The sequence below is a fragment of the Thamnophis sirtalis genome, unplaced genomic scaffold, assembly GCF_051295495.1.
Source record: "Thamnophis sirtalis isolate CommonGarterSnake01/CBP01778 unplaced genomic scaffold, rThaSir2_p1.2 scaffold_2, whole genome shotgun sequence".
Lineage (NCBI taxonomy): Eukaryota > Metazoa > Chordata > Lepidosauria > Squamata > Natricidae > Thamnophis > Thamnophis sirtalis.
In genome coordinates, this window is record NW_028261382.1 from 6,525,044 (window position 1) to 6,551,831 (window position 26,788).

The 26,788-nt window shown below is 46.4% G+C and overlaps 1 protein-coding gene across 4 annotated transcripts in view; it reads right to left on the bottom strand.

Annotated features, from left to right (window-relative positions):
- Positions 1-26,788, bottom strand: part of AP3B2 (adaptor related protein complex 3 subunit beta 2) — a 54,408-nt gene that overhangs the window by 7,447 nt on the left and 20,173 nt on the right. The window contains exons 7-26 of one of the 4 annotated variants that reach the window (XM_087704149.1): positions 25,766-25,948; positions 22,411-22,587; positions 21,346-21,443; positions 20,272-20,326; positions 19,964-20,035; positions 19,729-19,791; positions 18,984-19,116; positions 17,829-17,938; positions 17,554-17,730; positions 16,108-16,294; positions 14,677-14,795; positions 14,370-14,426; positions 11,151-11,262; positions 10,136-10,247; positions 10,061-10,069; positions 7,852-8,053; positions 6,860-6,935; positions 5,473-5,579; positions 2,840-3,071; positions 863-947 (exon numbers count right to left, since the gene is read on the bottom strand). In XM_087704149.1, the coding sequence (XP_087560275.1) occupies positions 863-947; positions 2,840-3,071; positions 5,473-5,579; positions 6,860-6,935; positions 7,852-8,053; positions 10,061-10,069; positions 10,136-10,247; positions 11,151-11,262; positions 14,370-14,426; positions 14,677-14,795; positions 16,108-16,294; positions 17,554-17,730; positions 17,829-17,938; positions 18,984-19,116; positions 19,729-19,791; positions 19,964-20,035; positions 20,272-20,326; positions 21,346-21,443; positions 22,411-22,587; positions 25,766-25,948 (2,366 nt within the window). Of the gene's footprint in view, positions 1-862; positions 948-2,839; positions 3,072-5,472; positions 5,580-6,859; positions 6,936-7,848; positions 8,054-10,060; positions 10,248-11,150; positions 11,263-14,369; positions 14,427-14,676; positions 14,796-16,107; positions 16,295-17,553; positions 17,731-17,828; positions 17,939-18,983; positions 19,117-19,728; positions 19,792-19,963; positions 20,036-20,271; positions 20,327-21,345; positions 21,444-22,410; positions 22,588-25,765; positions 25,949-26,788 lie in introns of all 4 variants that reach the window. The other 3 variants (XM_087704150.1, XM_087704148.1, XM_087704151.1) reach the window with 3 other exon arrangements.

Below are 26,788 nucleotides of genomic sequence, written 5' to 3' on the forward strand. Positions count from 1 at the left end.
TGGGGGACCTGGACTTCTGCTCAACAGAGGAAAAAGGATGCCATGCTAAGAGGAGACTCTATGGTGGGGGAAACCGGACTTCTGGTCAACAGAGGAAAAAGGATGCCATGCTAAGAGGAGACTCTATGGTGGGGGGAACTGGACTTCTGGTCAACAGAGGAAAAAGGATGCCACGCTAAGAGGAGACTCTATGGTGGGGGGACCTGGACTTCTGGTCAACAGAGGAAAAAGGATGCCATGCTAAGAGGAGACTCTATGGTGGGGGACCTGGACTTCTGGTCAACAGAGAAAAAAGGATGCCACGCTAAGAGGAGACTCTATAGTGGGGGAACCGGACTTCTGGTCAACAGAGGAAAAAGGATGCCATGCTAAGAGGAGACTCTATGGTGGGGGGAACTGGACTTCTGGTCAACAGAGGAAAAAGGACACCACGCTAGGAGGAGGGAGACTCTATGGTGGGGGAACGAGACTTCCGGTCGGTTCCAGAATTGAATGGCGGGGGTGGGGCTTCTGGTTAGGACCTTTGTGGCTCTTGGAGTGTTTTAAGGTTGCCAATCCCTGGGCTAGACAAATTCCTTCAATGGACCAACCATTGACCTTCAATGGACTCTACAGACTTGCAGTCTGATGATTTGGTTGCTACCTCCAGAATGAGAATAAATCGATGGAGGGCAGCCCTGGAAAACAGTCACCTTTCCCCTCCCCTTACAAACTTCCAGTTGGCATCTACCCGAAACAGAAAGTAGGACTAGATAAGTTCTTGATCTCTTGCAGCAGGACTCATCCTTGGGTTCTTCAATCCCGTTCTGTCCGTTGTGTAGGAAGTTGGGGAAAAGCACAACGAACCACAGCAAGTACTCACCACAATTGGAAACTGGCCACCTGGGTAGAGTCACAGAAGTCTATGCCCATCACCACGTTGACCGTTTCCCCAGGAGCCAGAGACTCTGCGAGCAGAGGGGAAAAAAGGGAGGGAAGGATGTTAGGAGAGCCACTGTCTACACCTCCACTAGACCAGGAACAACTAAGAGATTTCCTCCACTCTCAAACAGCCTGCAGCGAAACATGTCAAGTGGCCAGGAGCGATCCTAACTACATTGGACAGTTGCATTTCCGGACCACAAATTAAACACATCACTAGCACTGATGGTGTTACCTAGTTGGGTGTAATGAAACCTCTACAAGGAAACAAGGGAGCTCAGAGAACACCAAGGAGCCCTTAAGCACACTGACTATAATGCTGCATTCTCCAATGTGGGGTTTTCCATGTAGACTGAATTATGACTCCACCCGAAGCAGAAATGCTGGGAGCCGTGCTTTCCATGCACCAGGGAGCAAGAGATTATGGAAGAGACCCTTTCACTAGCTGGGGCCAAATGATCACTCTCGATCGAATAGAATATATGTGTAGCTCAGATTGAATGGTGGGATCCGTGGTGCATTCAGAGCTTGGTTATTTTCTTCCATTACCAAAGGATGATGTCATCTACCCTGTTTCCCCCCAAAATAAGACCTCCCCGATAATAAGCCCAATCGGGCTTTTGAGCGCATGCACTAAAATAAGCCCTCCCCTGAAAATAAGCCCCCCCAAATATTTAAACATATGTGCAGCCAGTCCCCATCATTTCCTGGGGGGGGAAGGGGGAAACATGCCCCAGGTGCCCCACATGTACCTGCCATCCACGCGGAACAGCCTCACGGAGGCCGATCCTGAAATCCCTAACTACCGGGCTCCTTCTCTTAGTGGCGGCCGCAAAGAAAAAACTGCAACGCTCGGGCTGGCAAGAGTGGGCCAGAAACAGAGACAGAACTTCGGTCCGTCTCTGGGTTGGCTGATCTGTGGACTGCGGCCCGAGGTTAAGGGGCCTCCTACACCTCAAAAATAATAAGACCTCCCTGAAAATAAGGCCAAGCGCTTATTTTGGGGGGGGGTCAAAAGAAAATAAGACCCTGTCTTATTTTTGGGGAAACGCAGTAATTCCGTCATGAAATTGTCTGCAAGAAAACCACCAAGCTCCAGAGAGCACGAAGAATCCAGAGTTCTCCTCCTTCTCTTCCTCCGCTCCTTTTCCCGTCTCCTCCACTCTGCCAACCCCACTCCCTATAGCACTGATGATGTTACCTAGTTGAGTCATACAATGCCTGCAAGAAAACAACCCCGTGTCGATTCGCTGAGCTTTCCTGACCTGCTCCCGAGTTGCCATAGGCAGGGGGGATGGGAAATCGCACCCCGCAGCTGCACTGAGGAATTCACACCTCCGTCAAAACAAAGACACAGCTTAGCCAGTTGAAGTCAAGGCCATCTCCAGGGAGACCCTTCCATGGCTGGAGGGAGTGACTTCTACGACCAGCGAAATTGCTGTGTTGAGGAATGGGACCGGTGACACACTCTGGGGAGGGAAGGGGGATACAGGGCCAGAGACCAAGGTGGGAACTAGGTGAAGCCAGAGCTGGCTTCATCTAGATAGTGCCGACATGGCGCTCCTAATAGACAACTGGATTTTTCTTGATAACGGCTTGAGAGTCTTAATTTTATTAGGGCTTTGGTCGGAATCCTGACACCATGCTCAGAGAGCACTAAGGACGCCATAGTCCTCCTCCTCCTCCTCCACTCTGCAAACCCTCCTCCATTCTAGCACTGATGATGTCACCTAGAAAGGGTCAAGAAAACAACGAAGCTCAGACAGCACCAAGGGCCCCACATCTCAACCCTAAGCTACAAATATTCTCTTCTATCGGTGATCGGTATCTTCTGGGCTCACCTGAAGATGCCTCCTTCCCAACACTCCTCACCACTCACCATCCCAGAAAGCGTTATGCCCCTGTGCCCACCCCGTACCAATCTCCTTGAACTCCTGGATGCGCATGCCAGAGAGAAGTTTGGGCTCAGCCACACGGATGTTTTTCATTTCAGTTGCCATGTTATTGTAGATCTGGATCTGCACCGCTACCATGCGGGGGTCAGGAGCAAAAGGTTGCCGGCTGAAATAGTACTCCACCGAGAGGCCTTCCCCGGTCATGCGGTGCAGCAGCTCGTATTTCTTCACTGCCCCAAAGACAGGACTGATCATCTACAGATGGGAGAGCAGAAGAAGGACAAAACCACAAGGCGGCGCAATCAAATGGGTGGAAGGCCTGGAAGCCATTCTTTTGCAATTGGGCCTCCAGGACTCCTGCCACATTCAGTGCCACATGTGGGGAAATGGGAGGTGGGATTATATGGAGTATGGGAGCTATAGGCAGTCACAACAACATTCCTTTCTCAGAGAGTCAAGGGCATCTTGCCCTGCGCCTGGAGGGGTGTGACTGGGAGGCATCTCCAGTTGGGACGCTGCCTGATTGGACCGTGGGATGGACACGTGGGTGCTAGGCAGGGATTTGTTTTATTTGTTTTGTTTGTTTTATTAATACTTATAGGCCGCCCTTTTCCCTAAGGGGACTCAGGGCGGCTTACATAAAATGAAGGGAGGGGGTATACAGACAATAGACACAAACAATACATAGAAGTAAAATAGTAAGCAACATTCATTCATCATTCGGGTGGGGACAGATTACGATCTTTGTCCCCAGGCCTGACGGGCTAGCCAGGTCTTAAGGGCTGTGAGGAAGGTCTGGACGGTGGTGAGGGTACGAATCTCCACGGGGAGATCGTTCCAAAGGGTCGGAGCTACTACTGAAAAGGCTCTCCTCTGTGTAGTTGCCAGTCGGCACTGACTGGCAGATGGAACTCGGAGGAGGCCTAATCTATGTGATCTAATTGGTCGCAGGGAGGTAATTGGCAGGAGGCGGTCTCTCAAATACACAGACCCACTACCATGAAGGGCTTTATGAGTGACAAGTAGCACCTTGAAGCGCACCTGGAGATCAACAGGTAGCCAGCGCAGCTCGCGGCGGATAGGTGTTATGTGGGCGAACCGAGGTGCACCCACAATCACTCGCGCGGCTGCGTTCTGGACTAGCTGAAGTCGCCGGATGCTCTTCAAGGGCAGCCCCATGTAGAGCACATTGCAGTATTCCAGCCTAGAGGTCACAAGGACTTTCATTTGGGTGGATAAAAACCTGAAAGCTTTCAGATTCGAGTTTTTCCAGATGTGCCAATATGACATCTCTAATCAAATGGAACTTTGAGGAACTTTAAGCCTTGGAGTCTTCTATCATTGGGGGGGGGGTATTACTTGGAACCCTGAACACAAAATTAAAAACATCTCTCTTTAGAAATTACTACATTTCTAAGGATAAAAAAGAACAGTCTCCATGCCTGGTTGGTTTGGGGAGAAGTCTATCTCCTTTTAGAGATATGCTTACACCTAGTTACAAATCAGGAGCTAGAAGCCAAGGAAGCCACCAGAATGGCCGTCAGCATCTCAGTAGGGTTTCAAACAGATGTTCTTCCCAGTCTTATTTGCTATGGATTGAACCTGGGATGAGCAAGGTCTTAATGCTGAGACCTCTCTCTCTTCCTTGGCCCATTTCAAGTCACAGACTCCACACCCAAGAATCAATTTTCCTACAAGCACAGCCAGAAAAACGCATCGTACCTTTAACACCCAGGCATAGAATTTATCCTAACTTGGGTTGTCTTAAAGGCTGCCTTGCAGCCCTCTCAACAAAAGAAGAGCAATGCATAGTCATTAGTGCAACAGTCTGCAACCCTGTGGCTCTTCCATCCCTCTGCTGAGGCTCCCTGTGGCTTAAAATGTGTGTCAGAGCTGTCAATGTGTGACATCTGCCGGCACATGATTTATTGAGGTTTTTCAAACCATCTTTTTTTTTTGGAGTTCAAAATAGCAATATAGCAATAGCAGTTAGACTTATATACCGCTTCATAGGGCTTTCAGCCCTCTCTAAGCGGTTTACAGAGTCAGCATATCGCCCCCACAATCTGGGTCCTCATTTTACCCACCTCGGAAGGATGGAAGGCTGAGTCAACCTTGAGCCGGTGAGATTTGAACCGCCGAACTGCAACTAGCAGTCAGCTGAAGTGGCTGCAGTACTGCACTCTAACCACTGCGCCACCTCGGCTCTTCTTTTTGCTGCATGCAGAAAATAAAAACTTGTTTTCTCTGTAGAAATCATTGATTTCATAAATGCAACACACTATAGTTTTTTTATACGTAGTATAAAGATTAAAAAAAAACCAATATATGCAGTGCTATCTTCATTTTAGATGTCAAAAGGGTTTTGTGGCTCCCGGTGTTTTCTTTTCTGTGGGAGATGGGTCCAAATGGCTCTTGGAGTGTTTAAGGTTGTCAACCCCTGGATTAGTACGTTGGAGTAAATCTTGTGAAGTTCAAATTCTAAGATCCAATCTCAACTCAATCCAGCTCAACTCTCGTCCCGGTTTTAAAAGCGTCTTCTATCTCACAAGTATATTGAGGGGGGCTGTAAATGGATGAAGGCTACATTTGCTGCTTTGAGTTTAATAGCCTTTAATTTCTACCTTTCCAAACCAGAATCACGGAGGTCACTCACTGCTGTAGTTAGAGAAGTGTCATTCAAGGTGAGTCCTTCCAGGTCGGTCACGAGGCTAGTGGAGAGAACTGGGCTGCTGGTGATCGGCTGCAAAGATGGGGGCGTGACTGTGGGTTGAAGAAACAGAAAACCAAGGATCAATATCGCATACCTCAAGTCTGATTCAAAGTTGAGGGAGGAAATAATGGAAATTAGACAAGACATCGCTGAGAATGAAAACGGCTTAGAATAGTCACTCAATGCAAGCTAGATAGACTTCAGCACCATGGACAGATCTCATAATTTAGATAGCGATGGACAGTCATTTCTAAATTTCTACTGAGGTATTGATGTGGCTCCAAGGCATGTTGAGTAGATAACAGTCAGCCATGGATATGGCATGTTGTCGGTCCATATGAAGGCGTAGGGGATAGGACTGCGTAATTAAATGCTCCTGCATCCTGAGTGGTTTATCCACTAAGATAAAGGTCTCCAAACTTGACAACGTTAAGACTTATGGATTTCAACTCCCAGAATTCCTCGCTGAGGAATTTGGGGAGTTGAAGTCCACTTGTCTTAAAGTTGCCAAGTTTGGAGACCCCTGTACTAAACTTAGGAGCCCCTGGAGGAGGAAGTCTCCCATCATTCATGGAAACAAGACAAGTTTCCTTCAAAGGAAGGAACACAATGAGGGGGGAAAAATAGGTATAGAAGAACAACAAAAAAAGGCACATTTATGGCTCTTGGACATATTGTGAAACAACAACCTGGAACCTCATTTAAAATAGTCTTCTCCAAGCTCACACTTTCTGCCAAAATATTCATGACTGGGAGAGACATGGGAACAAGGTCAGCCAATGAATAGGCATAGCAACTAAGTCAGCCAATGGAAGCTTAAACAGATCTAAGTCTGTGCAGAGAATTGAAACAGAAACTTAAGCAGGGTGCTGCTCTGCGAAGTAAACTAGCAGTCTGTCTGGGCCTGGGTGCTGAAATGAAACTAACTGCTTGTGTGTTTGCCTGTAACTCTCCTGCCTTGTGTTTATTTGGAGGAACCACCTGTTGGTATTGTACATTTATTCATCTATTCTTATGTATATAAAGAAGTTAATGAATCCTGCTGCACATGTTATCTGTGTGTGCTTTCTGGATTTGAATTTATGCAACAAGCTCTGATACTTTCCAAATGTACGGACTTCAAATCCTTAGAAGTTTCCAGCCCATACAGCCATTGTTAAAGATTTGAGAAGTTTAAATCCATACATCTACCAAGCGCCCAGACTAGGGGAAGCTTGATTAAAAAGTAATTAAAAGGTACCCCAGGGGAATAGTCCTAGAGAAGGATGAAGAGGAAGAGGGAAAAGTTAAGGAGGAGGCTCAGAAGGAGGGTTGGGTGAGGGATGCTTACAGTCATCCAGATCAAGCAGAGAGATCTCCTTTGATCCTTTCTTGGGTGCTTTCGGAGGTGGTTTCCTGCTGGAAAGCTGAAAGAGAAAAGATGAAAGGAAGCGGAAGTCAGAGATGGAACTACGACTCCAGGCAGGCCTGATGGGGTTGGGAATTATAGAGGCTCCAAACAGCAAATGAAGTTAGATTACACTGGAGACGTGCTCAGTCAGAGAGTTAAATAATATGTTTTTAAATGTATTTATTTGCTTCTATCCCATCTTTATTATTTTTACAAATAACTCAATGCAGTGAACATATAAAATGTTCCCTCCACTTCCACACAACAACCCTGTAAGGTGGGTTGGGCTGAGAGAGGGACTGTCCCAAAGTTACCCATCTGGCTGTCATGGCTAAGGTGGGACTAGAACTCACAGCCACTTGGTGATTGGCTCAAGGCTCCTCCATCTGATTTTCATGCCTAAGGCGGGGTTAGAACTCACAGTCTCCTGGTGATTCGCCAAAGGCCCCCCATCTGACTTTCATCCCTAAGGCGGGGCTAGAACTCACAGTCTCCTGGTGATTGGCTAAAAGTCATCCAGCTGGCTTTCATCCCTAAAGTGGGACTAGAACTCACAATCTCCTGGTGATTCGCTCAAGGCCCCCCATCTGACTTTCATCCCTAAGGTGGGACTAGAACTCACAGTCTCCTGGTGATTGGCTAAAAGTCATCCAGCTGGCTTTCATGCCTAAGGTTGGACTAGAGCTCACAATCTCCTGGTGATTGGCCCAAGGCCCCCTATCAGACTTTCATCACTGAGGTGGGACTAGAACTCACAGTCTCCTGGTGATTGGCTAAAAGTCATCCAGCTGGCTTTCATGCCTAAGGCAGGACTAGAACTCACTCTCTCCTGGTTTTCAGCTTAATGTCTTCCCCACCAGACCCAACTGCTCTTGCATGAACCTGGTGCCCACGTTTTTCATCCATGCCCCACCCCTCTCGCCCCTTACCACCTTCTTCTTCTTGGTCTCCTCCGCATGAGGTTTCTCCGGTTCGGACTCGGATTCTGATTCGGATGAGCTACTTTCAGACAAGCTGTCCTCTTCAGATGAGGAGGAGGTTGAGTCTTCCTTTGCTCCCTGGGGGGAAAGTTTCTTCTTGCTCCTTTCCTTTCCTCCCCCTCTTCCTCCTTCCTCTTCCTCCTCCTCCTCCTCACTAGCATTTAGAGGGAAGAAATGAGAGAACTGAAACGTGGGTCGTCTCCTTATTTCTTGTTGAGATGATGGTCGAGCCGAGGTGGCGCAGTGGTTAAATGCAGCACTGCAGGCTACTTCAGCTGACTGCAGTTCTGCAGTTCGGCTGTTCAAATCTCACCGGCTCAGGGTTGACGCAGCCTTCCATCCTTCCGAGGTGGGTAAAATGAGGACCCGGATTGTTGTTGGGGGCAATATGCTGACTCTGTAAACCGCTTAGAGAGGGCTGAAAGCCCTATGAAGCGGTATATAAGTCTAACTGCTATTGCTACTGCTACATCTTTTCCAAGTCCCCCTTACCCTGTCATTGGCTCCGAACTCCATTTAGAATAGAGCTTGGAGGGACCTTGGAGGTCTTCTAGTCCAGCCCCCTGCTCAAGCAGGAGAACCTATGTCAGTTCAGATAAGTGGCTGTCTAGTTTCTTCTTAGAAACCTCCAGTGATGGAATGCCCACAATTCCTGAAGCCTAGCTATTATACAATGCAATAGCAGAGTTGGAAGGGACCTTGGAGGTCTTCTAGTCCAGCCCCCTGCCTAGGCAGGATACCCCATACCGTTTCAGACAAATGGCTATCCAAGATCTTCTTAAAGACTTCCAGTGTTGGAGCATTCACAACTTCTGGAGGCAACTTCTGTTCCACTGTTTTGTTTATTGTTGTGCACCATCCAGAGTCCCTTTTGAGGGGAAGATGGGCCACTATATAAATTTGATTAATAAATAAATTTGCAGGCCGAAAACGGGCTTAATATGTGAAGTCTACGAAGAGCTCTTTTTTTTTAAAACTGGTGTTTCTGCAAAGCTGCAAAAGTTACGCAGTTATTGAAGTCTTAAATCTAACTAGATTTCCCCGCAGCCAAGATATGACAATGCAAAACACAATTACAACAGAATGCATTAGCCTTGCCTGTGTTCCTATACAATAAACACTGCCCTGCTTTTGACATTTGATCTTAACCAAAGGCCGAGCGTTATGTATTGATCGGACAGCACGAAGAGGGCAGCAATTTGGTTTGAGAAAAAGATATATACTGATGCCACAGAAATAAAAGATATTCCCCTAGGGGTCCTTTCAAATTATTATCACAAGCCAAGTCTAAACAACCAGATCATTTTCATGCTCAGGGTACGGTGCTCTGCTTAGCTATAAAGCCAAGTTGTATTTAATTTACCCCCAAATCAAAGATACCTAAAATAAAAACCAAAGGTTACATTTAGTTCATTCAAATCTGAAAGGTGCATTAAACGCTCTAATTGGAATGCTGAAATAACAGGTGAACCGATTATTTACTTATAAATTTTTTTGTGTTTTATGGCCAGATTTGGGCACCACTTTGAGTAGCTTACAAGCATGAAAAATATTACCAGTAATCCTCGACTTACAAGTTTCTTTAGTGACCAAAATTACAACAGCACTGAAAAACGTGACTAGGTTTTTTTCCCGTGATGGCTTTTCCAACATTCCCATGAAAGACTTGTATGACAATGCAAAACACAATTACAACAGAATGCATTAGTCTTTCCTGTGTTCCTACCCAATAAACACTGCCCTGTTTTTTGACATTTGATCTTAACAGTACTGGTTGGAACGGGATCCGGAACCCACCACTGGGGCAAGCGTGCCGTTGCCGTTCTTCTGGTTTTCAGCACGCGCATGCATGCCAGCCAGCTGGTTTTTGTGGGTGCCGGTGCACCAGAAAACAGCCTGAAAACACCCAAAAAAACAGGCCATTTTTCGGGCCATTTTCAGGTCAAAAAACACCCTGGAAAATGGCCTGAAAAACTACCAAAACTGGCCAAAAAACAGGGATGCGTGGACCGACCAGATGGTCTTTGGGTTTTCAGTGCTCCGGCACAAGCGAAGACCAGCTGATCGGCGCACATGCGCATGCTGGAAACCCAGCGCTCCAGTATGCATGTATGCAATGTTCCGGTTTGGGCACAATGCCAGCCTCGCCCAGTGACTCTACCTGCCCGCGCTCTCCAGCCGATCTTTCCGGGAAGCTTCCCCCTTCTTCTTCTTTTTCTTCTTCTCCTCCTCCTGCTCCTCCTCCTCCTCTTCCGACTGATCTTCACTCTCTTCCTCCTCCTCTTCTTCACTGCCGGATCCCGATCCACTCTCACTTCCGCTTTCGGATCCACTCATGGTCTCGGGCTCTGCAAGAGATGACCTAATTAATTTACAAGCCTCGAGGCAAAGTTTAAAAAAACCCCATTCATTTATTAGGATCAACATCTTGGCATGTTCTTCTGTGGAGCCGAAACCGATTTCCACTTAATGGCATCTGAACTTTACCCGTGTCCCCTCCCGTCTGCCTGTGTCATAAATCACATTCACCAACAAGGTGAATGTTATGGACATGAGCATTCACATGCCAGCTGCAAGAATATGACACCCGACTCTGGCCAAAAGTATGCATGGAATTCTCCTCCCTTCTCTATGCCAACTTGATAGTAGTCATGGAAATGCTTTACAAGTTGACACTGTGGTCATAAGTCAAGTTTATAAGTTTAATAACATTTATAAGTTTATAAGTTTAATAACATTTATATGCCGCCCAATCCCGTAGGACTCCGGGCGGCTTACAGTAAATCAAGAAAATAAATCAAGAAAAAAATAAAATAGAAGGAAAGAAAAGATAGGTTTAAAAAACACGCCATGCACTCCGTTCTAAAAGGGGCTGGACCGTATTTTGGGGTCAACAGCCCCAGGCCTGCCGAAACAGCCAGGTTTTAATGGCTTTCCGGAAGGCCAAGAGGGTGGGAAGGGTTCCGTATCTCTGCGGGGAGATCATTCCACAGGGCCGGGGCAGCTACAGAGAAAGACCTCCCCCGAGTAGTCGCCAACCGGCATTGCCCGGTCGACGGTACCCGAAGGAGGCCCAGCCTGTGAGATCTTATGGGTCATTGGGAGGTATATGGCAGGAGGCGGTCCCGCAGATATCCAGGTCCTAAGCCATGTAGGGCTTTAAAGGTAACGAAGTCAAGGACTAGTTATACTTCAAAAAGTTGCTAAGTGAACAGTCGTGCTCAACCAAAGCCCTCCTCCGCCATTCTCACCACTGTCAGCAGATTCTGTGGCTCCTGATTCTCCCTCTGAATCCGAATAGAAGGGTTTCTCCACCTTCTCCTTCCTCTTCTCGCGGCTGGTGCACTTGGTCCATTCCGGGACCTGGATGGAGCCATGATGTAGGAAACATCATTGCAAAGGCGGAACTGAGTACGTCAAAAAAACCTACTATAACAAAGGAGCAAAGGAAACAAGACTCGAAGACCAGACCGAGACTGGGCTCGGTTTCACGCAGTGGTTTCCCTGCACGGATATTACCTTGGTACGAAACAAAACCAAACGCCTCCACATGCGGGAGAGGAACATTCAGTGGCATCTCTTCGGTTGCAGCTGGTAGTGAATGTACGCTGTATGCCCACGAGAGGGGAGAGGCATGCACCCTTATCAGAGGGGGGGGAGGGGGGGTTCTAGAAGATGTTGATGGGATGCAGCCCTCAAGAGGGTCAGCTAAGGTGAGAATCTGAATAATGAAGGCAGAGAAGATTGCGTATTTCTGCAGTTCGGCATGACGGCCATGCACTAATAGCTGCGCAGCGGGAGCTCCGAACAGCCACGATTCGGTGAGATTTCAATTTTTAGTGGCCTGTGGGTACGGTAGACACGGCATGCAAGGGACCAAATTTCCACAACAAAACTTGCAAAAACTCAAGTAACAAACGTGATTCAATCCATCCTGCCTTTAATGAAGATCTGGAGGCCTCCTCCCTCCGCCCCGTCCTTTAAAATGAGATTTCATTGCACTTGAAAAGCAGGCCTGTTCAGAGTCCAGTTTTAATTATGCCCCCAGGAGGAAAACTCTAGAAAGTTCTCCTGATCCTGCTGGATAGAAATCTCCACAATGGCCATATTGGCAGGGCTGTTGCGTGACCCATCAAAACCGCGCTCGACTAAACCGTGCCCGACTAAACCGCGTTGCTGACGTCATCAACAGGGCGACAACAGCCAGCGCGGAGAAAGAAGGGCGCTTTAAATAGCGCTTTGAAAGCAAGCCGATTCAACTTAAGGTAAGGGTTAGGTTTAGGGTTAGGTTTAGGGTTAGGTTTAGGGTTAGGTTTAGGGTTAGGTTTAGGGTTAGGTTAAGGGTTAGGGTTAGGGTTAGGTTTAGGTTTAGGGTTAGGTTAAGGGTTAGGTTAAGGGTTAGGTTTAGGGTTAGGTTAAGGGTTAGGTTTAGGGTTAGGTTTAGGGTTAGGTTTAGGGTTAGGTTTAGGGTTAGGTTTAGGGTTAGGTTTAGGGTTAGGTTTAGGGTTAGGTTTAGGGTTAGGTTTAGGGTTAGGTTTAGGGTTAGGTTTAGGGTTAGGTTTAGGGTTAGGTTAAGGGTTAGGGTTAGGGTTAGGTTTAGGTTTAGGGTTAGGTTAAGGGTTAGGTTAAGGGTTAGGTTTAGGGTTAGGTTAAGGGTTAGGTTAAGGGTTAGGTTTAGGGTTAGGTTTAGGGTTAGGTTTAGGGTTAGGTTTAGGGTTAGGTTTAGGGTTAGGTTAAGGGTTAGGGTTAGGGTTAGGTTTAGGTTTAGGGTTAGGTTAAGGGTTAGGTTTAGGGTTAGGTTTAGGGTTAGGTTAAGGGTTAGGTTTAGGATTAGGTTTAGGGGGGTTAGGTTTAGGTTTAGGGGTTAATTTTAGGTTTAGGGTTTACAGCGTGCTTCTGTCTCTGCGCTGTTGTCGCCCTGTTGATGACGTCAGCGACGCAGTTTAGTCGGGCGCGGTTTTGTCAGTGAACTGGGCTGTTGGATGCTGTAGTTCTGGAGGGTTATAGGTTCCTCACCCTTCCTACATTTCTATTGCACCCGGCATCCCTTCCGAAACCCCAAATCTCCTCCCATCATCTCCTAGCCTAGTCCTTTTAACTCAAGGGCTCGCCAAACTTGGCAACTTTAAAACTTGTGGACTTCAACTCCCAGAATTCCACGCAGGCTGGAGAATTCTGGGAGTTGAAGTCCGCAAGTCTTAAAATGGTCAAGTTTGGAGACTCCTGTTTTAACTGTCCGGGATAGATTTTTTTTTTTTGGGACCTGCAGCCACTGTTGAAAGATTTTCTTGGGCTGATGTGTCATAATTTAGATCAAAGATGTCCAATCTTGGCGACGTTAAGATTTTGTGGACTTCAGCTCCCAGAATTCTGACACTCAACTGAAGAAGCTTCTTGGATGAGAAGCAAGGGAAAAAAACAGAGCGAAGGAGCAGTCCAGTTGCCTTTTGAAAAAACACCTTTGTGATAATCATAACCTGGATGACTGAGAATTTCTATCGATATCCCTTTCTGATCTGCTATGAGAAGGGAAATGTGGAACGCCTTCCCTAAGAGAGGTCCTATATAGCTTTTCATAATCATAATCTCAAAATAAACCAGAGGTGGGTTCCTACCAGTTCGAACCTATTCGGTAGAACCGGTTCGTCAAATCTACCGAACCGGTTAGAAGAGGTTCCGCCAATGGACCCGGAAAGCAGGCCACACCTACAGAAGAGGTTTCAACATTTTTTGAAACCCACCACTGGCAAGGATCTTGTAACCTGACAGCTTTAAGACTTGCACGCTTCAATGCCAGAGTTCCTGAGCCAACGTGACTGAAGGAGGAATTCTGGGAGTTGAAGTCCACAAGTCTTAAAACTGTCAAGTTTGAACACCCTTGGGATTTTTTTTCTAAAGGGTTAGGGGTGCAAGGATCTTGTAACTTGACAGCTTTAAGACTTGCATGCTTCAATGCCAGAGTTCCTGAGCCAACGTGACTGAAGGAGGAATTCTGGGAGTTGAAGTCCACAAGTCTTAAAGTTGTCAAGTTTGAACACCCTTGGGATTTTTTTTCTAAAGGGTTAGGGGTGCAAGGATCTTGTAACTTGACAGCTCTAAGACTTGCATGCTTCAATGCCAGAGTTTCTGAATAGCTACTTGGACCGACCTAAGTACTAATTCATAATTTCATATCCGCTCACATGGGCGGCAAGCCACTCCCATCTGGTCACATGGGTGGCAAGCCACTCCCACAAAGGAGGCCACACCCACAGAGTAGGTTCCAACAATTTTGGAAACCCACCACCCCTGAAATAAACCCACGAGCCCTTTTTTCAGTCCATCAAAAATAATTTTCAATCTTTAGGATTGAAAGTCCTAACTAGCACACAGTCAAGAGATGCACAGCACAAGGGAGAGAAGCTGGAAGAGGAGGAGGAGGAAGAGGAGGAGGAGAATGGAAAAGCATAAACTGCACACGCAAGCTCCACCTCTTTGGGTCCACCCAGTAGCCCAATGTAGCTTCCTCTAGGATCAATGGAGTCTTCCTAAAAAAATAAGCACGGGGTGTAGGAACCAACCTTTCATTAAAAAAACAACAACAGAATAATACATACCACTGGATAATGCAAGCACAAGTGATCTGCAGAAGGTATGGTGGCCTCATCTGCCACAAGAAATGGCTCTTGTACAAGCCAAAGACTGGATCATTGACATGTTGACACTCAATAATTTCAGACTGAACCAGCTTCAAGAGTCCCCACATCCCATCCTCAATAAAGAGAAGGCTGGTCCTACCTCCACGTTGCGCACAGAAGGATCTGGAGCTTCACTTGGCCAATCGGGAAGCTCCTGGTAGCCCACCGCTTTGGCATTGAGGAGGTGTGAAAGAGAGCCCAGCTGGAAGTGGTCACGATCTGGAAGGAAGGAAGCAACGGGCAAAGTCCTCTCCATTGTGAAGGCCATGCCACCAACTCCTTACCCTCAAAACAATGCTGTATAGCACTGCACACCAGAACAACTAGAACACAAGAACAGTTTTTTTTTTCCTGAACGCCATCACTCTGCTAAACCAATAATTCCCCCAACACTGTCAAACTATTTACCAAGTCTGCATTACTACTACTATTAATCTTCTCGTTGTTGCTATCACCCATCTCCTCCCATTTATGACTGGAGTAACTCTGTTGCTTGTATCCTTACAATTTATATTGTTTGTTTCCTAGTATGATTTGATTGCTTATTTGTATCCTATGACTATCATTAAGTGTTGTACTTTATGATTCATGACGGATGTATCTTTTCTTTTATGTACACTATGCACTATGCACCATAGACAAATTCCTTGTGTGCCCAATCATACTTGGCCAATAAAGAATTCTCTTCTCTTCTCTCTTCTATTCTCTATTCTTCTCTTCCCTCTTCTCTTTTCACTTCTCTTCTCTCTTCTCTTCTACTCTCTATTCTTCTCTCTTCTCTTTTCACTTCTCTCTTCTACTCTCTATTCTTCTCTTCACTCCTCTTCTCTTCTACTCTCTATTCTTCTCTTCCCTCTTCTCTTTTCACTTCTCTTCTCTCTTCTCTTCTCTCTATTCTTCTCTTCTCTCTTCTCTTTTCACTTCTCTCTTCTCTTCTACTCTCTCTTCTTCTCTCTTCTTTTCCTCTTCTCTATTCTTCTCTTCCCTCTTCTCTTTTCACTTCTCTCTTCTCTTCTACTCTCTCTTCTTCTCTTCTCTCTTCTTCTCGTCTCTTCTACTCTCTATTCTTCTCTTCACTCCTCTTCTCTTCTACTCTCTATTCTTCTCTTCCCTCTTCTCTTTTCACTTCTCTTCTCTCTTCTCTTCTCTCTATTCTTCTCTCTTCTCTTTTCACTTCTCTCTTCTCTTCTACTCTCTATTCTTCTCTCTTCTTCTCCTCTTCTCTATTCTTCTCTTCTCTCTTCTCTTTTCACTTCTCTCTTCTCTTCTACTCTCTCTTCTTCTCTTCTTCTCGTCTCTTCTACTCTCTATTCTTCTCTTCCCTCTTCTCTTTTCACCTCTCTTCTCTTCTACTCTCTATTCTTCTCTTCTCTTCTCTCTTCTCTTCTACTCTCTATTCTTCTCTTCCCTCTTCTCTTTTCACTTCTCTTCTCTCTTCCCTATTCCCTATTCTTCTCTCTTCTCTTGTCTTCTCTTCTATTCTATGGTCCTTCAACCGTTCCCGTACCTTTGCTCCGTTGCCATGCCTTACCTTTGAAAGAGGACTCCAAAATGGGAGCAGGCTTTTGTGCCAGGAAAAGCTTCTTGGCGTACTTGCTGAGGGCACCGCTCTTCTCCGTGGGTACGATGAGCTGGCGGATGAAACGGGCACGATCCCGAATGTCATAGTTCTGGTCGTACTTGGCCAAATTCAGCACGTACTGGGTCAGCAGCTTACTCTACAGGTGCCATAGCAACGTGGCAGAGGAAAAAAAAAAGATGGAAGCGATGGGTCAGTCTCAAATTACTAGCTGGGCACTTTGGGGGCAATTCCTGGCAACGTCTTACACCAAAGGCTTGATATCTAGAGGTTTCAATTACATGCATAAATATAATAAATAAAGTTAAATGTTACGTCATAAATAAAAAATTAAAATGATGAAATGTAATAAAGTTAGAAGATCTTCCAACTGTAAAACATATTAATTTAGTCTCTGCCGTGAATATACACATCGCTCTGAATATTGCAAGGGGATTATTTTAGATCATTGGAATCTGGAACTGATTGGCTTCTTCCAGCTCTTAATAGCTGAACTCTCCATCTGAAATTTTGACTTTATTTTTAAAAATATATGCCTTCCCCTTGCAAGGTATCTCTGGCTTTGTTCAGATAAAACTGTTTCTATTTCCTCCCCCCCTTTCTTTCCATCTGCTAAAACATGTAGATGTTCACCATTATGGGTGGAAATGGATTTAAGTCGCAGCTGGACTTTCAAATTGAGTGAATCAACTCTTTATTTATTAGATTAAATATATGGTAGCTGGCCTATCCAATGGTTTCTGGACTTCGTTTTTTTTTTTTTTCCAAACCTTTCTGGATACCAGGGATACCATCTGAAATTTGAACCCTCGATTGGAAAGTTGTTGCATATTAAGAGGGCCCTTTTTGAAATGTTTAACTATCATCCTAAGATGTGCAATAGTTCCAGTATAAAACATGTCTACCTATGTGTTGTTTTACTTTGGAAGTTAGGAGGCATTTGATATGTATCTCCTTGACCAGTCTATGACAAAATGAGGACCCGGATTGTTGTTGAGGGCAATATGCTGACTCTGTAAACCGCTTAGAGAGGGCTGAAAGCCCTATGAAGCGGTATATAAGTCTAACTGCTATTGCTATTGCTATTGCTAAAACCTTTAGGTACCAACCTACACTACACTGGTCATTTTTAGAAATGGCCTTTGTCAGGATAATGATTTAAAAGCTGACCAGCTGCCGTGATGATGTAATGCTGGGAATGAGTAAGCAAGGTTTTTGGGCTGATATCACTTTAAGAGCCTGTAATAAAAAGAGGCCCTGTTGGGACATATCTCTCTCTCCGTATGTGCTTCCCTGCTGTAATTGCTGATTGTTGTTGTCTAAGATTTGACTAAAATCCATGTATGTATATAGCCTTTGTCTCATCTAGTCACACTGTGCACACTCTGACAATCTTACCTGCTTAGAGTTGGTCAGATAAAGTTTGGCTGCAAGATTGATGACCTGCAGCTTCACAATGTCCTCCTCGCTGGTGAAGGACTTGGCCATTTTGCGCAGAACGTCTGGGGCAATCTTGGGCACATGTTCACAGTATTCACCAATCAGCCATAAGATACTGGCCCGGGCCATGGGAACCTATACACAAAAGAAAGTGACATTTGGGCTTTCCTCATCCTCTCATGGTCCATCGCATGCTACTCAAGTAGAGGCTCTTCCTCAGCTCTTGTTCAAACCTGGATGTTATCGGTCAGCTTGGCCATATGCTTGATGATCTCACTGTGTTGAGATGGCTGCATCTGTAGAAGCTTCTTAATGACAACCACCGACTCGGCCACCACCAGTTCTAAGTAGGATGATGGAGAAAATAGAAAGGTAAGACATAAACCAGACCAGCTCAACTCTTAAGAGAAAAATGAGATAAAAGTCTCAGGAGATATGAAAAAAGACATCACAGGCAACTTCACAACAGTTTGAAGTTTCATTTTATTTATATGCCGCCCTATTCCCTAAAAGGGACTCAGGGCGGCGAACAACTCCAACGGGAAGGGGAACATGCAATACGAAATAGACATTTAAAATAACCAACAACCACACCTGTCGAGAGGGGAAGGGAGCTCATCAACCCCAGGCCTGCCGGCACAGCCAGGTCTTAACGGCTTTTCGGAAAGCCAGGAGAGAGGTGAGGGTCCGAATCTCTGCGGGGAGTTCGTTCCAAAGGGCGGAGCTACAACAGAGAAGGCCCTCCCCCGGGTCGTAGCCAGATGGCATTGGCTGGTGGATGGAACCCGGAGGAGGCCGACCCTGTGCGATCTATTGGGTCTCTGGGAGGTAATTGGCAGCAGGCGGTCTCTCAAGTTGCTCTGAAGAACATGGCAACGGGCCACATACTGGCCTCCCTTTCTTAACCCTTAATCAGCGGAACAGAAGTTGCCTCCAGAAGTTGTGAATGCCCCAACACTGTAACTCTTTAAGAAGATGTTGGATAGCCATTTGTCAGAAATGGTATAGGGTTTCCTGCCTAGGCAGGTGGTTGGACTAGGAGACCTCCAAGGTCCCTTCCAACTCTGCTATTGTATTGTATTGTGTGTATACACGTATGGATATAAAGGGAAAAATTGAGGTATAACGGATGTTACGTATACCAATGCAGAAATGTTGCAAAGATGACAGTTGTGTTACAAAACTGGGGGGGGGGGACTTGTTAAATAAAAATTACTTTTTTTAAAAAAAAATTGCCTGCATCACTGTTCTATTCATTTTTTCACCTGGTTCCATCATCTTTGGAGCATTATCAAACAAACACACACACACACATACACATACGTATGTTCCGTGATTTGTCCACATTATTGCAAGATTTTATGTCGTTTCTAAGCGCATGACCTCACCATCTCGGTTGGAGAGCAGCTGAACAAGTCCGTTGAGACAGGTGTCCCGGACTCGGCCGATGTTAGTGGCGCAACGGCCAATGGCCTGAATTGTGGCTGCCACAAAGTCTTTATCCATGCTGCGGATGTAAGTCTGGAGGAAGAGAAGAAACCAACATTTGAAAGCAAAATGTATCAAAACAAAGAGAAATAAATTGCTTCGGATAGAAAAGTTCATTATCATGTACATTATACCCCGAGGTGGGGTGGGGGAACACTCTGGGCTAAAAAAAAATTAGGGGGAGGAAGGAGGGAGGGAAGAGGAGAGGGTAGTAAAGAGGGAAAGAGGGAGGGAAAGAAAGAGAGAAGGAGAGTTGAAAGGAAGGAAGGAGGGAGGAAAAGAGGGAGATTAAGAGAAAAGAAAGGAGGAGGGAAAGAGGAAGGGAAGGAGGGAAGGTATGTGAGAAGGAGGGGGGGATCGAGGGAGGGAAAGGAGAGGGAAGGAAAGGAGGAAAGGAGAAAAGAAAGGAGGGAAGGCAGGGGAGAAGGAAGTAAGGGGGGGAGGGAAGAAAAGGGTATGGAAAAGAAGAAATGAGGGAAGAGAAGAGGGAGGGAAGGAATAAGATACCTAACCTTTGATGTTTATATGATTTGATAGTATGGGAATATCTCGAAATGTAGTTGTATTGTTTTCTACAAGTTATGGATGTTGTATTTTCGTTTTACCAATAAAATCTTATTTAAAAAAAAATATTCTATATATTACCTGAAACTCCCGCAAAATGGTAGAAATGTTGGTTTCATTAGCCAGGTTGGTCAAAACTTCCAGCTGGCAGGATAGGGGGGAAAAAGCAGAAGAGGTAATGTTTGAATGTCTTTTAATATCACTGCTTCCTTGAGCAGGCAGAAAAGCAAGGATGATAGTTTGAAAAGAAAAGAAAATGAGCTGTTTGGAAACCGATATATTTTAAGTAAATATTTTATTTAGTAATATATTGTACCTTGAGGATCTTAATCTGGGTGGGATCAGTTGATCGGATGTAGAAGCTTTTGAGGTAGGGCTCAAACATTCCCTGGAGAGCGAGGCGGGGGGTGGGGAGGAAGAGGAGGAAGAGAGAGAAACAGATTCAGTTTTATAAATTCTGTAAGATTCTCTGGGTTTCTAGGAATCAAAGAAAGATTCTCTTCAGGGATTTATAATTGCTCCCTCTCTGACCAATGGAATAAGTGGGGCGTGGGAGCCCTCCAACAAAACCTGGACCCACATTATGTCAACAATTCCCAGCTAGACAAGGAAAGAGGGACTCACCCTACGCTTGATGGACATGGTGGCCACGTTCTGAAGCACTACATATTGAACCTCACTGCAAGACAGACAGACGGACAGTCGTTAATCAGGTTGGACTGTCCTGATGATAATCAAAAATGGGATTATTCTTAGTTTGTACAAGAATGTTAGTGAATATCTGCTTTCCTCAATCGTTCTCCAGAAGTGATGGAATTACAATCCCCATTTCTAGCCAGCAGACAGGACTTGGGATACCTGTGTACTACAGTACGACTTTGAGAAAAAAGCTTGTTAAACTGATGGATGTGACCAGAGGGGGTGGGCTGCTATGAGTTTGCCCGGGTTTGGGACAGGGGTGGGTTCCTGCCAGATCCAACCTCTTCTATAGAAGAGGTTCCACAAATCTACAGGGCCGTTTAGAACCGGTTCCAGCTCCCTCCCACCGCCCGTCCGCACATCATCAAGATGAAAAGCGAGAGGAGGAATTCTGGGAGTTGAAGTCCACAAGTCTTAAAGCTGTCAAGTTTGAACTTGCGTGCTTCAAATTCCAGAGTTTCTGAGCCAACATTTGGGTTGCTAAGCAAGAGCGTTGTTACGTGAGTTTCACCACATTTTACAAGTTGGCCACGCCCACCCAGTCACATGACTGCCAAGCCACTCCCACTCAGTCTCATGGCTGGCAAGCCACTCCCACAAAGCAGGCCACACCTACAGAAGAGATTCTAAAAAAATTTGAAACCCACCACTGGTTTGGGAGAACCCATAGCTAACATTATGGCCAATTCGCAGAAGCTCCGAATCCTACCCCTGGCTGGCCAGGCCCATCTCACACCAGCCCTCCCCTTCCAGGAGTCTCCATGCAGCCCGTTTTGGGTGCAAGGGAAGTGCAGAGGCTCCAGGAGGGGGGAAAATGGGCCTCCTGGTATTTTCTCTCTTTCTAAGGGACCGTCCATTGTGACAAAATAAGATGCAGTCCAGAGTTGATGGAAACCGGCAGAAATGCCCTGATTTGGCCACTTTGCTGAAAGGAACACATCAGAAAAAGGGAAACGAGATTCTGGGGTTGTAGAAAGTGGGAAGGAAACATCTGCAGACCTGTGGCTTCTGAGGAGACGGACCAGGGCCTTAGCAATGACCCCAACTTCAGCCTTGGGAGCAAGGTGGAAGTAGAGCTGAGCAACTGACATCACCACCTGGAAAACAGAGGTGGTCATCATTGTTGTGGCCCACCAGCGCTAACCGATTAGCAAACAAATTGTCTCCTGCAAACTCCACTCCCCTTTCGCTCCTCTTTTATTTATTCTGGGAGGGGCCATTCATCGTCCACCTGTGGCCTCACTCCCAAGTCTCCCCCTGTACTTTAGCTGCTCCCTTCATCTGCAACTCTGCACATGCACACACTGGGAACAGGCTCCAGCTGTTCCTCTGCCTCACTGATGTCTGACTCTGAAGGCAGCTGATAACTGGCATACGGTTCTGGCCCCCTCTCTGCCTCTGACACAGAGCCCTCATCAGAGCTTTCCCCAGACTCCAGGACTGGCCCATCTTCCTCCCCAACCTCCTCCCTGTCTGAATTTGCTGCCAGCTCTGCTGGTTGCTGGTGGGCCACAATAGCAATAGCAGTTCGACTTATATACCGCTTCATGGGGCTTTCAGCCCTCTCTAAGCGGTTTACAGAGTCAGCATATCGCCCCCACAGTCTGGGTCCTCATTTCACCCACCACAGAAGGATGGAAGGCTGAGTCAACCTTTGAGCCGGTGAGATATGAACCGCCGAACTGCAGTTAGCAGTCAGCTGAAGTGGCCTGCAGTACTGCCCTCTAACCACTGCGCCACCTCGGCTCAACACTTAGAGAGGGCTGTAAAGCACTGTGAAGCGGTCTATAAGTCTAAGTGCTGTTGCTATTTTCACTTGGGTCCAGCTAGCTCCACCCATTTCCTATTGGCCCTGCCCCCTTTTCTGAGGGCAGCCACAAAATGGCACGTCCCTTCAAGTTCAATTGGCATGACTATGGGAAACACCCTTCCGTAGGGTCTACCTCCCTTTCTCCTTTTCTTTTTCACCCATTTTGATGACCCCCTCCCCCAAGACAGGGGATGGGGGCTTCTTAATTTTCAAGGCGAGCTTCCCCCCCCCCCAACCCCAAGAAAAGGGCTCACAGCAGCATTGCGGCTTTGCAACAGGGGTTTGGTGTTGCGCAGTAGTAGCCGATGGTCGGGGTCCATCACGTAAAGCTTGCGCTTGGCCAAGGGTGTTGACTTGGCCTTGTCGTCTTTGGCATCTTCTTCTTCGGACCCGTAGAAGGTTTTCTCGGCGCTCTCTTCTAGGAGAGATTCCTGTCCCTCGGAAAAACAACAAAAGGTATTTGAGGTTGAGTGTGGTGGGGTCCTTTCTCCCCCCAATCTGCAAGCAACTTCTAAAACTGCTCTACCCGGTTTCCCTGAAAATAAGACCTCCCTGGATAATAAGCCCCATCGAGCTTTTGAGCGCATGCGCTAAAATAAGCCCTCCCCTAAAATATTGCAACACAGCAGCAGCCATGAGGTGACCACGCTCACCACCTCCTGCACCTTAAAAATAATAAGACCTCCCTGAAAATAAGGCCAAGCGCTTATTTCGTGGGTCAAATTTTCAGGGAAACACAGTATATCACTCCTTTAGCTGGGCTCACTGAGCCATCAACCTGATCGTTTGATCGAGTCCCCATTGTTATGTGAAATCAAATGGCTTATTTTGTATAATATGCTATATGTCAGGTTTCCAAATAACATCTAAAATTAAATCGGAATCCAATCCATGTATTGCTCAAAGTTCCAATTTATTAGGAGAGCCATGTTGGCACAACTGGGAAAACCCGAATCTGAAGGCTTCCCCGGTTTGCCCCACCCAAATGAAAGTTCAAAATCTTGCCCCCCACACACCCACAAGTCCATCACATGGTCCAATCTTCCACTGCCATACTGGCAGCTTCCACCCATCCAGTTCCGGTCAGGTGCAAAGACAAAGGATGACCTTGGCTTTCTAGAAAGAATTTTGTTATGGCTACCTGTTCTGACCCCCACCTTCTCGGTTCAGGAAGAAAGCCAAACAGACATACGAAAGAACGTTTTAATCAGTCCCGGCTCTTGCTGGTTACAAGCCCAAAAGAAACAAAGATAAGCTCTCTGGCAGCAAGTAAACAAGCTTCTCACAGCAAACCACTTATCCAAGTTGGTTTCTCTGAATCATGAACGTGAACGAGAACGTTGACTCCTGCAACCAGGGCGTGGCACAAACAGTCTCTTTTATACTCAGGGGAGGATTTTAATCAGCTAAGCACAATCATCTCCTACAATTACCGAAGTGTTTCTTCCGTTGAGTAGCCCTTCGTCTGCATGCATCCTGAAACAACTCCCAAATGTTTTCTGAAACATTCCCTTTGATCCAATGCTCTGCCGCCACCTGGTGGCCAACCAGTCTCTCCTCGCCCTGCTCGGAGTCGACACCCTGTCCAGGGTCCTCCACCTCCTCCAAGGCCAACTCATAAGTCCTCTCGCTGTCGGAGTCTGGCGGCAGCTCCAACGGCACCTGCCGGGCCACAACACTACCTATCATCTAACTCCGTACAATCCTCCCCTCCCAATTTCCCCCAATAGAAAATGCATAGTAGAATAATAGTATACAGTGTGGCAGGCCAAAGACCCAAAAGAAAAGATGGTGGCAGGCCTGAGACTATATACTCCCAAGAACAAATCAATCACATGTTGGTTCAGTAGGGATGGCCTGACTCACCAAGTCTACAAAGACAACTGTGCTTCTTGAAATCACAAGCTATTCGGCTCTGTTCTATTCAAGTCAAAGATGCATTGTGAATTGGGACATCCTGTTCTAAGAACATAACAAGGCCTTGGGGGCAGGGGGGCCAGGTTTGCGCAAAAGCAGGTAAGCTGCCCTTGAAATGTGGACGGTCCAAGTTCACACAGCTAATAACTCTGACCCCGGTCACCCTGAGAATATTACGGATGTTGGATGTTTTAACTGAGAAAGATTCAGGGAATGTAAACAACCGGTTTGTTGAGATCTCCTTTTCTCCAATGCACCATTAAGTCTCTGAAAAAGAGATTCGGAACATTTCCGTTCTAATGTCCCTCTGAGGTATATCGATTCCAAGTCGAAAATACGTGGGATTCTTGTCCCTGAAGGGATTCCTGTCAGGCCCCAAGAACCAAGAAAGACTTGGGAAGTGACTTCTGAGAAATGTCCTTTATTGTTCTCCTCACCTACAGACAGAAATCGCGCCAGACCAAAGCAATTGTTGGCGTTCGCTGTACATATATGCTGAGAATGGCTTCTTGACTCTTTTTTCCCCCTCCCAACCAGACTTCGCCATTTCTTACTCCTCTGGAATGCGGCTCCTCCCTTCAGGGAATCCAGACTGCATTCCACCACACTACCCCTTCCCATCTCAATTGCATCGTGTCAAAAGCACTGACGTGCTTCCAGGTTGAAAGGATTAGCTGGCGACATCACCATTGCCTGTGGGGAGGGGGTCCTTTCATATCCCCAGCCAGGGGTGAAATTCAGCAGGTTCTGACAGGTTCTGGAGAACCGGGAGTGGAAATTTTGAGTAGTTCGGAGAACCGGCAAATACCACCTCTGGCAGATCCCAGAGTGGAGTGGGAATGGGGATTTTGCAGCATCCTTCCCCTGCCACGCCCACCAAGTCACGCCCATAGAACCAGTAGTAAAAAAAAGTTGAATTTCACTATTGTCCCCTGGAGGAGCTGGAACAAAGGATGGGAACTCACCCCGCCCCATGGCAGCACTTGGGTCTCGAACATGGGCTTTCTAACCTCCAACCCACCTCAATACATCTTGCTAAAAAGAAGCTTCTGAGAATCGTGCTTGGATAAAGCAGAGGTCACCAACCAGTGGTCCATGGAGAAAATGTTGGTGGTCCACAGAAAAATTATTTGCATTTTTTACATTGCACTAAATGCTATTTATCCTTTTTAAAAATTCACATTAGTGGTCTGCAGGATTCAAAATGATGAATTTAGTGGTCCCTGAGATCGGAAAGGTTGGTGACCCCTGGGATAAAGCACCACATCCTATTCAGGGAGCTAGTAACTAAAGGATCTGATAAGGCAGGGGTGTCAAACTCAAGGCTGGGGGGGGGACAGATCCGGCCCACGGGGCCGCCCTGGAAACAGCGAAGGACTGGTCCATGGTGTCTCTCTGCGGCCCTCCTGAGCTCTGTTTTCGGCCACGACAGCCTCCTGCAACCCTTTGCCAGAGAAAAGAGAGCCCAGGCAGGCCACGCACCCCCGAGCTCCACCTTTGCTGGCAGAGAGCTGGGGGCTATCATGGCCAAAAACGGAGCCTCAACGAGTGACATCGAGCTGGCCACGCCCAACCCAGCCATGCCGACCTCTAGGCCCCCAAGCTCAAAGGCAACCCTGATGCGGCCCTCAATGAAATCGAGTTCGACACCCGTGATAGAGGGACTCCTATGCCACCCGCTCCTTGACTCACGTTCAGGTTGGGGCTGAGGAACTGGGTTCGGGCATAGCGGGTCAGCATGTTAATGATGACCACCTGGCCCCATTCCTCCACGTCGATCAGCAGGTTGCACAACTTGCGGTAATTCTTGTGAATCAGGTCGATGCGCTCAGGGCAGACTTCCTCGAATGCCATCACCACGCTGCCAGCCACCAACTGGACAAGAAGACAGAGAACACAATTCACACATTAAGAGCCTGTGCAGGTTTCAGAGCAGAGAAACAAGGGTCTTTTGTAGATGTTTTCAACAATTGTGAGAAGGCTCTTCCTTGGTCCTATTAAAGGAGACAAAGGGACTATAAGTCTCTTTTTAAAACAGGGGTTTTTTTTTAGTCTTCCCCATCAGTTCATCCTTCCTTAAATTCTTGTAGCAGCCTGAACACAAAAACGAAGCATGAGATTTTATGATTATCCAGCGCCTGATAATAGAACTTAAACTTATATACCACTTCACAGGGCTTTACCACCCTCTCTAAGCGGTTTACAGAGTCAGCATGTTTGCCCCCCAACAATCTGGGTCCTTCTTTTACCCACCTCGGAAGGATGGGAGGATGAATCAACCTTCAGCCTGGTGAGATTCGAACTGCCAAATTGCAGGCAGCCAACAGGAAGCAGAAGTAGCCTGCAGTACTGCTCTCTAACCACAGTGTCACCATGGCTCATCTATTTATCTATCTATCTATCTATCTATCTATCTATCTATCTATCTATCTATCTATCTATCTATCTATCTATCTATCTACCTTACCTATCTATCTATCATCTATCTATCTATCTATCTATCTATCTATCTATCTATCTCTATCCATCTATCTATCTATCTATCTATCTATCTATCTCTCTCTCTCTCTCTCTCTCTATCTATCTATCTATCATCTATCTATCTATCATCTATCTATCTATCTTATCTCTCTCTCTCTCTCTCTCTCATCTATCTATCTATCTATCTCTATCTATCTATCTATCTATCTATCTATCTATCTATCTATCTATCTA